Source organism: Lagopus muta, chromosome 5, assembly GCF_023343835.1.
Source record: "Lagopus muta isolate bLagMut1 chromosome 5, bLagMut1 primary, whole genome shotgun sequence".
NCBI classification, from domain to species: domain Eukaryota; kingdom Metazoa; phylum Chordata; class Aves; order Galliformes; family Phasianidae; genus Lagopus; species Lagopus muta.
In genome coordinates this window covers 56,302,791-56,316,765 of record NC_064437.1, presented here as the reverse complement: position 1 = coordinate 56,316,765, position 13,975 = coordinate 56,302,791, and the positions used below count along the sequence as shown (strand labels likewise).

General features: G+C 44.7%; 1 protein-coding gene across 2 annotated transcripts in view; it reads right to left on the bottom strand.

The window, feature by feature from the left end:
* Window positions 1-13,975, bottom strand: part of MXI1 (MAX interactor 1, dimerization protein) — a 51,565-nt gene that overhangs the window by 24,865 nt on the left and 12,725 nt on the right. For both annotated transcript variants that reach the window (XM_048946197.1, XM_048946198.1), the window contains exon 3: window positions 1,038-1,067. In XM_048946197.1, coding sequence (XP_048802154.1) covers window positions 1,038-1,067 — 30 coding nt within the window. The remainder of the gene's footprint in view (window positions 1-1,037; window positions 1,068-13,975) is intronic.

Here is a 13,975-nt window from a genome sequence, read left to right as displayed (position 1 = left end):
AGGCCCAAATGCATGGGAAACAGAGGGCAACATAGTATATAGAGTACTCAGCTCCAACTCTCTTGATGCTATATGGGAAGATACTGCCTGAATTGAAATGCACAGCTGGCCATCCTTCTAATGCCCCCATCCCATCATATGAGGGCTGCTAAAAGGAAAGAAGAGGCAATCAAGTAATTTAGACTCAGCTTTCCCACCCTGGGGGCTTCTTCACAGGAGCAGCTGGCCAGAACACTGCCTTTGTTCCAACAGCCACAAAAAAACACAAACACTCCCCCCCCCCCACAAATCCCTCAGAAAAGCCACCTTAAGTTTATAATGGAAACCCTGACACAACCTTAACTATGGCATCCTGAATGGAAGGCGATAATCTGATCTGTGTGTGAATTAACTCCCCTTGTCTCAATGGTATTTATCTTACTTTAACTCCTGTTACAAAAGGGTTGAGTCATATAGCAGAGCTGGCCAAGTACCAGAAGTGCAAGCTTTGCTAAAACTCCAGATTCAAGGATAAACAGGCTCAATCCTAAAACAGGTTAGAGGAAAGACTCTCCACAGGCGCGCTGCTCACCAGACCTCAGAGCCTCTGGACAATGGCATTTGCTTCTGTGCTGCAGAGATTATTACAGCCCAGCAGAGGGGCGGGAGGGAGAGGGTGCAGAGCAAATGGGCTCTGCCCTTCACTTCATGGTAACACGTATTACCCTGGGCCCAAGAAACCTGATCCCGTAGCAACCTCATGTATGGAAAGTGCCCCAATCAGATTTCACTGTGTCAGGAGAAGAACAGTATTTACTCTGCATACAGATTAGTCACAAAACTGGGTCACTTCTTGCCTTTTCAGATAGCAAAAAGAAATAAAAACAAGGCTTCTTTTTCAGATCTTTTTGTGTCTTCCTCTCAGTTTTAGAACTATGTGATGCACGGTGGTCATTCACAGCTGCCTAAGCAGATCAAACAACACCTGCGTGGTAAGGTTAAAGCACATTGCACTCACCAGGCTTCATTTCTTAGAATGTGGCTCATTAGCTACTTACCGGTTCTTTTCTAGTTCGTTGTGCGTAGACCTGGAAGATAAACAAAAATTTGGATTAGCCACCTTTGAACTACGGTGCTGAGAATTCAATCACTGAAGGCTGTACGCATCCCCAGTGGTGTATCTTAGCAATAAAGCCAAACAGCCTCCTACGTTAAAGCCCATAGGTATCACCCCCCAGCCTCACTCCCTGCTGACAAGATTCCTCCCCTCCTAAGTCTATATTTACCTGATATGTACAAGTCTGGTGCTACAAAATGCAGCCAAGAGACTAAAAAGCACACAAAATTCCATAGAAAAGCAGTGACTAGAATAGAGGTCCAGAAACAGCCATTTCCAAATTATTCTGCCTCTGCTACCAGCTCAGTCCAGGGCATATCTTTGTTCAGTGTCCCTATCTACCCTGTAAAAATAATGCCATCATCTGCTAACACAGGAGCTAGTGGTGCGTTCATTTATGCACATTAAATACTTGGGGACCTTCCAGCAGCACTGGCTCTGTAAGGACAACCCCCGGAGACCTTCAGCAGTCACATGCTGGATTTATCAAGCTTAGTAGAACTCCAGATATGGTCAGCATTTGGGCATGAAATAGGATGACCAGCAGCACCATGTTTGCAAACATCAGCAGTGCTGAGTGATGCTTTTAGGATGCTTGGAAACCCCTCTGGGACACAAACAGCACTGTCCCAGCAGTGGCTTGCAGTAAAGTGAGTGACCCTACAAGTGGCACTGAGACCATTTGACAAAGGAGGAGGCTTGGTCTGTATACCTGCTTACAACTTCCCCATTTACAGCTCACAGCTTGAAACTGAGACCAAGTAGAAACAAAAGGGAAACAAGCAAGTCTGTTCTCCTGTCCGTGATGACTGCAGGAGTAGCAAAAACAAACCTAATCAAAAATACCTAAACTTAAAGCCTTTCAGGATTTCTAATCTAATGGTGTTATTAGAAACCTAGGTGAAGTTGTTGAGGATTATTTAAAATAGCCATTTACCCAGCATTTCCCTTTAACAGAAGGTCACCTTAAAACAAGAGTAAAAGGAGCCCAAGAGCTTAATAAAAAGGATCTATTTTCTGTAATTTGGCATCACATTTCTTCCGGAGCTCTGAGAAGATTATCCTCTATCCCCCATCTGGAGAATCCCGCAGAGAATTCTACAATTAGGGAACTGAATGGAGGATGTGCTCCAAGGGAAACCCTGTCATAATTAAATGCTTCTCTAAAACCAGGAAGGAGGAGCACCTAACAGGTGCCAGAACCTTAGTGAGGATGACGTGTGTGTGGATGCCTGCAAAAACCAACGCAGTTGAGTCTCAGCTTGCTGAGCCTGAGAGCTGGGGGTGGATGGAAAAAAAGAAGAAAAAAAACCAACCACCAGAGCTCAATTGTAGGACAGAAAAAAACACAACAAAAACTCAAGAGTACATCTGAGCAATGTACAGCAGCATATAGGATGTTCCTAAGGCAAGACAAACTCCTAAAGTAAAGGAAACTCCCAAAGCAACCGCTTTCACCTGACCCCTCTGAAAACAGGAGGTCCCTTAGGAGTGGCACCTCAATTCAACACAACACAAATTCAGTCCAGAAATTTATCCAAATCCACACTCCCCAGAGGGGCTAAACCACCCCTTCTCCACACATCTCAGGTGCAAATCTACACACTGGTGGCTGAGCTGAGGCCACCAGGGCCAACATGTTCTTTGGAACACGTTTATGGATCTTATTTACTGCACGCTCCTGCAGGAGACTTTGCAGCCTTCTTGGCTATGGCATTAGCAGTTATAAAGCCAGAGATATGCAATGGCTTGAATTCCTATATTATTTCGAGCCAATTATCAAGGCCAGCACTGAAAGAACAAAGTTTGGCCCACTGCTGTGAACAAAATTAAAACAGCAGGTTCTCCATACTCCTCTCACATATGAGACTCTTTATTACCTATCTGCCTTCTGATGAACAACACCACTGAGAGGGGTCAGAGGCTTTTCACCAAGTCAGGAAATTTATGCTGTGACTTTTAACCATATCGGTGACAGGGAAAAAAATTATTAAAAAAATCACTTCCCTCAAATGCAGCTACTACTGCAGCTGAAAGCAAAGAAAAAAATCTCAGCTACACTGAATAAATCCTATGTGAACGCTGCCTCTCACCTGCCTATGCTTTGCTTAATTTTACTGGGGACACTTGGAAAAATTTAATCTTTCAACCAAGATTAGGAAAAAAAAATTAGCACTGCTCCCCAGCACCACCACCACAATTCACTGCCTCTTGTTCTCTGTGCCAGTTTCCCTTTGCTCAGACGACAGATACAGAAAAACCCTCTCTCTTCTCTGTTCATAATTCATTTTCTGTGGCTCCTGATCGAGATTAATCTTCTCCCCTTCTTTGGGGCTGCACATGTTACTAAGATTTATTTGGAGTTAAACAAGGACAGCATTGACTGCAAAAGTGGAAAAAAGCATGGGAACCTCTATTGCCACTGCATTAGAAAACAACTCAAATAGGTACAGAAACAAACGTAGCTGGCCTCTAGCTGAGATGGTCTCATCAACCACAAGCCCAGAGAGCATCACTACACTGAAATGAAACTCCATCCCTGAGGCCACCACCAGCTCTCTGAGCAGGTTGACCAGCACAGCTGTGAGCCATTGCAACACACAGGAAACATTCAGGGTCACTCTTACAACAGCAAGGAAATGGCGCATGCAGCGCAATGTTGCTCTGCTGCTGCTGATGGTTGGGCACTGTTTGTGTCATGCAGTAAAATGAGGACACCGCTGCTGAGCATGGAGTAGAACAGGGCAAGCAGGTCTTGCCCTGCCTGCAAAGCTGAAGCCACAGCCATGCAGACACAAACAGGAAAACAAAAGCTCACGCACGCACACACACACACACACACACACACTTTAAAAGCAAGTTTCTACAGCAGTCAGTTCTTTAATAATAAATTCAAACCATCCATATTGGTAACTTTCCCTAAAAACTCAAGTGTTACGTAAGGAGGAAGAGCCAGCTGAATGCATTTTGAAAACAGCTCAGGAAGAGATCATGAAAGACTTTCAGAAGCTTAACATGAAGGAGCCAAGAAAACAACAGAAATAGGAGAATAGTTCCTACTACACTTTAAAAGACTAAAGCTGTAGGAGAGGAAACTGAAGTTTATCCATCTCTACCCCAGATACCTCGAAGTCCATACAAAATAGCAAGCAAAAAGGAAGCACTTGCAAGTCATGGCAGTTCAAGGTCCCCACGAACCAACCTCTTTGCATCAGTTACTGTGATTATCCCTGCAACATTGCTACCCAACGTTGTAGCAAGGTGCTGCTGAAACACTGAACTACCTCAACTCCCTCAGTGAGGCACTGCAGATCATTGAACGCTTTACTTCACTGTCTTCATTTAAATAGAATCACCCCCCTGCCAGAGCACAGGCAGATGAAATTTCCCCAAGCACAGGTAAGGCAGCAGAACAGCGTCAGGGAGGAACAGGCTCTAAAGAGCAATGAATTAGTTTGTCACTTCTCTACTGTAATTAAAATCATAAAGCTGCCACATGACATTAAACACAGCTGACCTTTGTGTTTTACACATTTGATATTGATAAACAGCCCAACAAATGCACTGGCAGCATATCTGCATTTTGTTTTGATGTCTCACCGAGGTAACTTTCCTATAGGGAAAACACAACAACGAGGAGTCCTGCAGTGATGGCACTGAGACCCAAACCCTGCTGTGTGCTCACACCCAGCCTTGCTCTGGGTGTGCCTGGCCCCAGGGCAGCTCAGGGGCTGCATTTCCACCACCCAGAGCCCTCTCCAACGCACATCCTTAATCCAACACAGAACCAGAGCTCATCTTCCAAGTGATATCTAACTCACTCCACCACACTCTGCTTTAGCAAGAGGTTAATCAGTAAACAAATACTCCATCTGTCTGCAAAAACTAATGCACAGTTACCTGAATCATGTTTAGCAAAACAGAAAAAACATTCAGAGCAGGGCAACCATTTTCTCTTACTTCATTCTGCCCATGCAGTCATTTCTGCATCATCATAAAAAAAAACAACAGCAAAACAACCCAAATCTCCTCTTTCATTCTCCAGGCTTTTCCCACATTCTGCTTCTGTTGACCCCCATTCACTTGGCCACCAACTTCCCCTCCAATAAATGTCTTCTACCATTCTCCAAGCCAAAAATCAAACTACCCTTGTGGAACCAATGAACTAAGGTACTGCCCTTTCTTTTATGCAAGTCTTTTCACAGAAAGGACTGCTATTAGAAGCAGCCAGATGACAGGACAAAACAAACAAAAAGGAAGGCTGATTAATTGCTTTGTTCTTTTTCACATCCACCTGTGTCCACAAAAGCAAACCTGGCTGTAGAATCCCTGTGTTCTGCCAGTTGCAAACAACACTGGATCAACACTGTGAGCTATGTACGAAACTAAATGCACAAGTTGCAGGCTGGGAAGCCTGCAGGAAAGCTCTGAGAGCAGCGTGGGTTGAGGCTTTCAGCCCAATGGTAGGGCAAGTGACAGATAAGTTCACAGCTGCTGCACGAGTCAAATCTTCCTGCCAAGGCAAAGATGAGCAAAGGCTGTACCTGAGGGAGCTGTGAGTCCACCTTGCCTGGGGGAGTAACCCACCACAAGTACCAGACTCAAGCCCAACAAGACTCACCTCAGCCTCACTTAGCAGCAAATTTAACAAAACATTTCTTTGCAAGCAACACAAAGACAAAAGGTATCTCAGTCACTGCTATTCCATGATCCTCCTACGCTGTCTGGCCTCGATGTCCAAAGAAAAAGCTTCTCCACAAGGAACTGAAACAAGGAGACAGAACAGGCTGTTTCACCTGCTCACTGACGTCAGTGGAGATGCACCAGATTAACCTGGCCCCAAATTCTGGCTAGTCTTTCTGTTGCTCTTAGACTGACATGGTATCAGATTCCTCCCAAGGCTCTGATCAAAGCTGTTTTCCCAGGATCAAGTCAGACAGTTTCGAAAGTTCACATTCTCAGTCTCCAGCAGAGAAGGGGACACAGCCATCCTGGCATCTGTTCCTGTTTTTTCATCTTTGGAAAAGGAGAAATGGCCCCACCATGTTTGCATCTCAACAAGGAGAAAAGAGCTCCTTCATGTGGTTCAAAACGACTGCAGAAAGTCGCCCACCCCTCTGCTTCTACACAGTCCTGGAAGCCTACTGCAACACTGTCAAGCACTACTTTATAACACAGGCAGCACACACTCCTCGAAGAAGTGAAATCCACACAGCCTTTCTCAGTTTGGAACCTACTCCCATAATCACTGTTTCTGTTTGCAACACTTTGGGAATTAACTCTTCCCTGACACTTTCTGTGCAGGAGGGACACACAGCAAGGAATAATGTTCCCAAGGCCACCCAAGAAACCAGTGGCAGGGTACTTAACCTTGTTCCCTAAATGCCAGGGTGCAGCAGGGGGTTGCTGTTCTCTGGCTGTCCCTGTTAGGTGACCCCTAACAAGGATGTCCTAGTGCCACCTGACTCTTGGGTCCAAGTCAAAGCCTGACATAACCATTGTATGCTGCAAGTAGAAAAATCCCCACATAAATCAAACCTAAACAAGCCCTCATGTCTTACTCACCAGCTGCCAAGTGAACCAGCCCTACTCTCAGCCACCACTGGATAAAGTGACAGAGAATCCCCTGAGGAGCATGCTGTCCTACTGTCACTTGTTCTGCTGCCTCAGCACAAGGAAGGAGTGACAGCTCTCTCTTGCTGAGCACCACGAGCTTCTCCCAGCCCCAAAGCTGGGCTCACCAGACTCCAGCAACATCCCAATTTAGCAAGGCAAGGTGGCTCACTGCAGCATATGGCTTTGCCAAGCCAGGCTACCAAACAAGAATACTGTTTTGCATTCATTGCTGCAGCCTGGGGATCAACAGAGATGCTCCTGCTTGCTTCCTTTCCAACTCTACAGTCTGGGAGCCACGTGCTGTCATGGCCTTTCTCCTCTGCCACCTGAGACCTGAGGTGCAGAGCCTGGTCCTAGCTGTGGGAAAACTGCCCCATTGCATACACTCCTTCATGCAGCACCCTGCGTGGCCAAGAGGAACTGAGTTTGCTGAACAAGCAGCTATTCAGTTTTTTGTTTTCTCCTCATTGTTCAATGTGTGGCCTCAAGCCAAGCCCTGCTCTGAATACAGAACCGGTGGTTTTCTTACAGACTTTACAACAGTCTCACCAAGAGCAGCTCACAAGTGTGTTTACTGCTATGCATCTTCACTTTCCAAATGGAAAGCCAAGAAATGGGGAAATGAGAGTTGCAGGTTCTCATTCCCTCCAGTGCCTTTAAGAGGATCCCCAAGAGTTTTCTGAGCTACTTTGTAATTTCAAAGCACAACTCCCCCTGATGCTCCCTGTGGCTGCGCATCATCAGCGCTTCTGCAGCTCAGCTCCCAGGCTCATACCTTGGAAAAAAACCACGAGATGAAGAATACACTGTTTGGTGGACTCCCTTGACAAGACAGGCTTCAAGTGACTTGCTGAATGTACACAGGACTGCTGACAGGGGTTGGGAGGGAAATAAGTTCTATGTGCTATTCACTGCTTTGTTTGCCTGCCTTCTAATTTCAGTGACAAGTGAATAAAGTTCTACAGAAACCACCTCCTTCCCTTCTCAGCCCACAGTTAACCACATCAGAAGGGGCTGGTGCATGCATAGCAGACACAAAGGCTGACACATGACCCATCTGAGCCATTTCAGTAGGGAAACCCTATCCCACCTCCCTTGCACATGTGACAGCTGACAACTTCTGTAAAGACCTAAAATTTAGTCAAATTACAGTAGATTCTCACAGTTCAGGAAAAAGTGATTTCCTTATTCTCACCAAGGCAAAATTATCCATGACACAAAGGAGCACGAACACAAAAGCAGATTCTTAATTTTAAATATACTGACAAAAGGACACAACAAAGAGAAATATCAAGTGGCCTCACCATGGCACCTCCAGGCTCCATAGTGAACAGAGGAGAGGAAGGCACCAAGTGAGGGCAATGAACCAGACATTTCCTCACACCACTGCTAGTCTCCAGGTGCTACCAGGCACAGCACCCCTACATGCTTCCCTTCATGATCACCATAAACAGATTACAGCAAAATGCACTGTTGAAGTAAATGATGCACAGAGTTTGACAAAGCAAAGACTTCACCCAACTCCCACTAGCACCTTAATATCTCTGCTAATGACATTTTCTCTGTTGGATATTCAAGTATACTGGAGGGTAGATAAGAAATCAAAATGATTTGCAGAAAGAGGACAATGACACAAGGGCTATTTTCAAATCTATCTAGAAGACTCAGGTTCCTAAGTTCTATATTCTTTCAATAGTCACATGCTCCAAAACACTGATGCTTCCTCCTGAGAACAGGATTAAAAAAGCACACGCACTACCCCAATGTACAGATGGTGGGAACCATGGAGGGTACAGATGGTAGGAGCCATGTAGGTTACCTGATGTGCTCACATCTTGCAGTGTTTCAGTGGCAGACTCGGGAATGGATCCAAGGGCCCAGCATGCCAGCCCTTTGCCTCGTACTGTGCTTCTTCCCACACACAGTGCTGCCGTTTTGAGGAAGATGGTCACATTCAGAAACAGCTTCAGAAATGTCATCTGCAGTGCTAAAGTCTGTTTGGAGAACATGTTCCTCTCTGCAACCTCTTCTGACCTAAGGAAACTGCCTTCAGGTGCACTGGGGAAAATAAGGCTTTTGGACTAAAATGTCACCTGACAGAAACTGACTTTGTTTGAAAAGAAACTGATGACTTTTGTATAGCTCTAAGCCAGGTCGGATTTCCTTCACTATTCAGACTTGTTAGTTATCTCCCATGTTACAATGACACTGCTGCAACACAGTTCCTGGAGATGAAGGCAGGGAGAAGAGTACTTGAAAACAGGAAATACAATAACTCTTCTGTTAGCCATAGGTTGTCTTCAGGAAACTGAAGCACAAAGACTAACATGGACTGTAGGAAAACCAGCAAGAGAACCCCAATGTTCTCTCAATTGATCATGCTCATCTACTGACCTGGAGATCCATCAAGGAAGGCTGAAAAAGTGAGAAAGCTTGTTTTTCTATCTGTTCTTCCAGTTCTGGCTCACAAACAGAAGAAACTCACAAGAAGGCAGCAAGGTGGTACCTCCTCAGATGGCCAGACTGTTTGTGAAGCAGCTCAAACTGCTGCAATTTGCAGCATAACAGTTAAAGGCAACCCAGAGCTGGTGCCATGTCACCTTACACCACAGTCCTTTACATCATGTCGTTGCCAGAGCAGCAGAGCAGCGGCAACTGGGGTAGCAGTCAGTCCCAATGTCTGTTCCTTCCCACAACTGCTAGCACTTGGTTAATCCCTTCTTGATGGTGTAAAAAGTGGAATGGAGAAAAACAAAAAGTTTTCAGAAGACAACTGAGTATTTCATGCAGATGAACTTTAATAAAAACCGAGGCAAAAGTGCAGCTCTTAATCCATATGCCTACTTGCCACAAAGGAAACAGTGAATTACAGACAAGCAATTAAGATAATACTGAAAGCTGTCAAGTCTACTTCAAACTGGATTCATGAAGCAACAGAACTGAAGTGAGATCACATTCCTATCAGAGAATGGAAGTACAGTAGGCAGCACAGACATGAGAGATGGGAACATATCCAGCAGGATGGAAAAAGCAGGACTGTTCCCTCTAAGCTGAGCAAAGGCAGTGTCTCACAGACAAGAGATCCCGGCAACAACCCGCCAAGTGCACAGCCCCAGTCTCTGGTCAAGAGAGCCCAAGATTGTCAACAAAAACAATTACTATCTTTGTTGGTTCAAAGCAGGCAGGGAGCAGAAGCCAACTCTCTCAAGAACAAACAGAAGTCAGTTTTTGAATTTGGGCAGAAGTTGGTCAGAAAGGATCAGGAGATAATCAACAGCAGGAACTCCAACAAACAAGACAATTAACTTAGCAGCATGAGATGAGAAGATGTACTGGACTGTCTGGGTCAGAAAAAGAAAACGATTTCAATGCTCCACCAGGAACAAGAAAGGAAAAAGCCACTCTTACCTACAGTGAGGGAGCAGATGGGAACAACGCTACAGGTGACAACCAAGCCATTGTCAAGTAAAGGATCGGGTCACGTTAAACACCTGACACACGAGGAATGCTACCTGAAGTAGGGAACTGACTGTACACTAAATACAGACTCCAGAAACAAACAGCCAAGTAGGGACCAAATATCCTCCCCACCATCCTCAGGCACCAAATCTCGTTAGAAGCTGGAAGTAACAACCTTAATGTTTCAAAAGGCCATAAGCACCAAAAGCTGCAGTTCCTCGTCACTGTGTCAGAATTGCTATCAGTAATGCAAATCATCCCACGCTGTCTGCAGCACAGCTCTGCCTGGGTAGAATGCTGCAACATGAACACCATGAGCCCTGAGTAACAGGCCCACTGCTCCAAAACAGCACACTTTTGCAGAGACCTTCCCTAAATCTGGGAGGACAAAGGGATTATAAACCTTCAGCCACAGACAACTCAGCAGACAGATGCTGCAGCAGTAAATTACAGCTAGGTTGCAGATAACATCAACAACTGGGCCTGCTTCTGGTTTACACAAAAGCCTCTTTGCACAACTTTGACAGTTTAAAGAACAAATTACATTTTACACCTACTGAACGTATCAAAATCCTAAATTCAGCCCAGAATCACGGGGAACACAGTGGGTTCCATGATGGGAACTGTTCTATCAGACCTACTACTGATACTGCTGATTCGGAGGCCCTGTCCCACACTAAGGAGTGGGACTAATATTTCTCAAATCATTTGCTGTACTTTCTGGAAAACTGTCAGCTGTAGTACTGTAGAGCCAAACATCACTGAGAAGACACTGCATGCAGAGCCTCACCTACACTGGGTAATTTTTGTCTACATCACTGGCAGAATCTCAGCTTCTGATGCAGATTGGCAAAGACAAGGAAAAGCACAACGTAATGCCAGCAGGTTTGGAAGCTCCAGTATCACTGTGGCTTGCCTGCCTGTGCTTGCAAACTCCATCAGTGCAAATTACATCAATTGGGCAGATGGGATGTGGCTGAGGTCTAAAGGAGCTATGATTGAGTACAGCCCTCCTCACCAACCGGCTCCAACCAACCACAGCCTGGTAAAAACCTAGAGAAGTAAGAGGATTTTAAGGGGTGATTTGCCTCTCGTGCATTCAGTGTAGCTGCGCTGTTACACAGGCTCCTCTTTGACAAACAAATTTCAGACTGCAGCATGCACAGATGCTGCAGTCAAATCACACTCCAAAAGATCATTCCTCTGTCTGTGCTACATGCAGGTAACAGTGAGGGACCTGAGCACAGCTTATCTTGCCAAATGAACTAATGAAACAGAACGGACCTGCAATCCGCTTTCCCAGCCTAACACTTAAACTATCATTATGCTTTCCCAAAGAGAAGTCATGCTTATGCCTAACTGTTGGTTAATTCCTCTTACTATCTCTATCAGGGAAGCATACCTTAACAGCTCAGTCCTGTCCAGTTTTCCTTCCTTAAAAATCTAACAGATGAATACATGCTCTCTACTAGAAGGCAAGACCCCGCTCCCCCCACCTCCTCCATTCTTACTAGACAAGATTTCAACAGAACCACAAAGATTCCAGAGAGTAATCTCTCTGTTGGTACGTTACCAAAATGTGGCACAATGAATCTCATCCACCCTCTGTATCACACATGTAGACTTGTACCACACAAAGACAGCCAAGTCCTGAGCCATGCATGAGGCATGAGGCAGTCTCTATCCCCAGCATCTTACACAAAGGCCAGATTCTAACCCACCTACACACAGCAAGTCAAAATTTAACTCCCACTAGCTGTGGAGTAAGTGTGATCCAGCGTGAGAATAAGCAGATTAAAAAATGTCCCCAAACAAATAAATATTCAGAAACAAACAACTATCTATAGAGGCTGAGGGGGGGGGGCAGTGAATCTCCTCTGACAGAGAAGATAAAATGTATTTAAAGCTATGCCTATGCAAGTGTCCACCAGCCCCCCTGCTCCTCCCCTGCACAGTGCTCTACGGTAGCACAGCATTGCTGTTCTGGTAAATCAGGCTTTCCTGTGCATCAGACACCCAAGGCTGACTTGCAGCTACACATGCCACGTTCTTTTAGCTTCTGCACCCATGTTTGTGAACCTGTGGCACATCAAGTCATCACCTGAGGCACACGAAGTACCTTCTGCACACCATCCTTCCACAGGGATGCTATGTGCACATGAAGCTTAAAACCAGGAGTACCTGAGGGTTTAAATAGCTACAACCCCCAACCCTACCCTCAAAAATCAGCTTCAAAGGTTATGAGAGCGGAGGGTTACAAAGATTCAGCACAAAACCAAGTGATGGGATTAAGAAGCATGAAAAAAAGACAGTTTTTAATGGGATAGAGGAAAGCAACAGTATAGACAATGAGAAACTGCATCACTAGAACAGTCAGACAGGCAAACATGCCCAGGCCCTTAAGACCTGGAGGCCACCAATTTCAAAACACGCAGCCTTCCAGCTGCAGATCTCAGGCTCTCCACACAACCTGCTACATGGCTGTAGGTGTCTCAAAGACCTTTGGGAAGCAGCCTTAGACACAGGAGAGGATAACAAGAAAGAGGAAAACGAAAGGAAAAAGAAACTGGACAGAGATCACACCCTCCCAATGGAGCTGAGCAATAGCTTATTTGTGTGCCCTTAACCACACGAGCCTACTGGGAGAGCTGAGGGCTCCTCATATCACTGGAAGAGGGCTTAGCACCTCCCCAAGATCAGACCAAAAAGCAACAGGCTTCTCTATACATCTGAGAGTCTAAAAAAAAATGTACAAAGAGCAATATGATATTGTAACATAATTTCAGATTCTCTTATAAATCATAACTTTATGAAACCACTTGTATTTTGGGTGGAAAAAAAAAAAGCCACAAACCAAAACATTTGGCATCTGCTTAATTATTTTTTAAAAAGTGTAAGTATGAAACCAGCCTAATCACAGCCATAACAATCTTACTGATAACTGTCTATTTAGAACTGCATATGGAAGAGTTTGAAAGAGCAGTTTTCAGTAACAGTCGATGTATCCACAGAGCTGCACTCCCAGAATGGACTACTTAACTTTTCTGGCTGGTTTTTAGAAGCCAGCTTCTGTCCCAGAAATGTCTTCAGACAGAAGAAAACTAAATAAGCGATACCATATGTTAAAATATATCACTGCTGATTTTTAGCCCATTCCAAAAACCATCAGATATTCTTTTCAAGACACAAAGTAAATTGAAAAAAATAATAATTCTAATTTAATACGGGTTGGCTGATTGGCTCTTCTTTTGTTGTTATTGTTGTTTGCCTATAGCTGTATTTTAAATGGGATATTTCCCTTGTTTATTAGAGACTCCAGATCACAACAGCTGTAGTTGATCACATATCCTTGCAGGTGGGTCATTCTCAGTACCTCAATATCTGCAACTAAAGCCAAGACTGCACATCTTTAAACGCATTCAGGTTTTAAAATCACAGCACACCATGCTAGCCACTAATCCCCAAAAGGTCTTTAAAATGTGCATGCAAAATACTGTGCATAGATATTAGGTAATGCTATGGGATAGCAGAGAGGAACCCCCTGCAGGGATCAGTTGCACAATTGGAATGAACAAGAGGAAGGTAGTGAGAACCTGAACTAAAATAATTTCATTTTTAAAATGCAGTTACATGAATTAGAAATAATGAAGCGACGCTTTCTGTCTTAGTTACACACTTCTGCTTGGGTAGAAATAAAACCATTTTTGCAGGCGCTGTGAGACCATCCTTATTTCTTTAAGAGTAAGATTTGCTCTATCAGTGCCATCCAAAGGTAGGCTGCCTGCTCCTCACAACTCTGCAGGT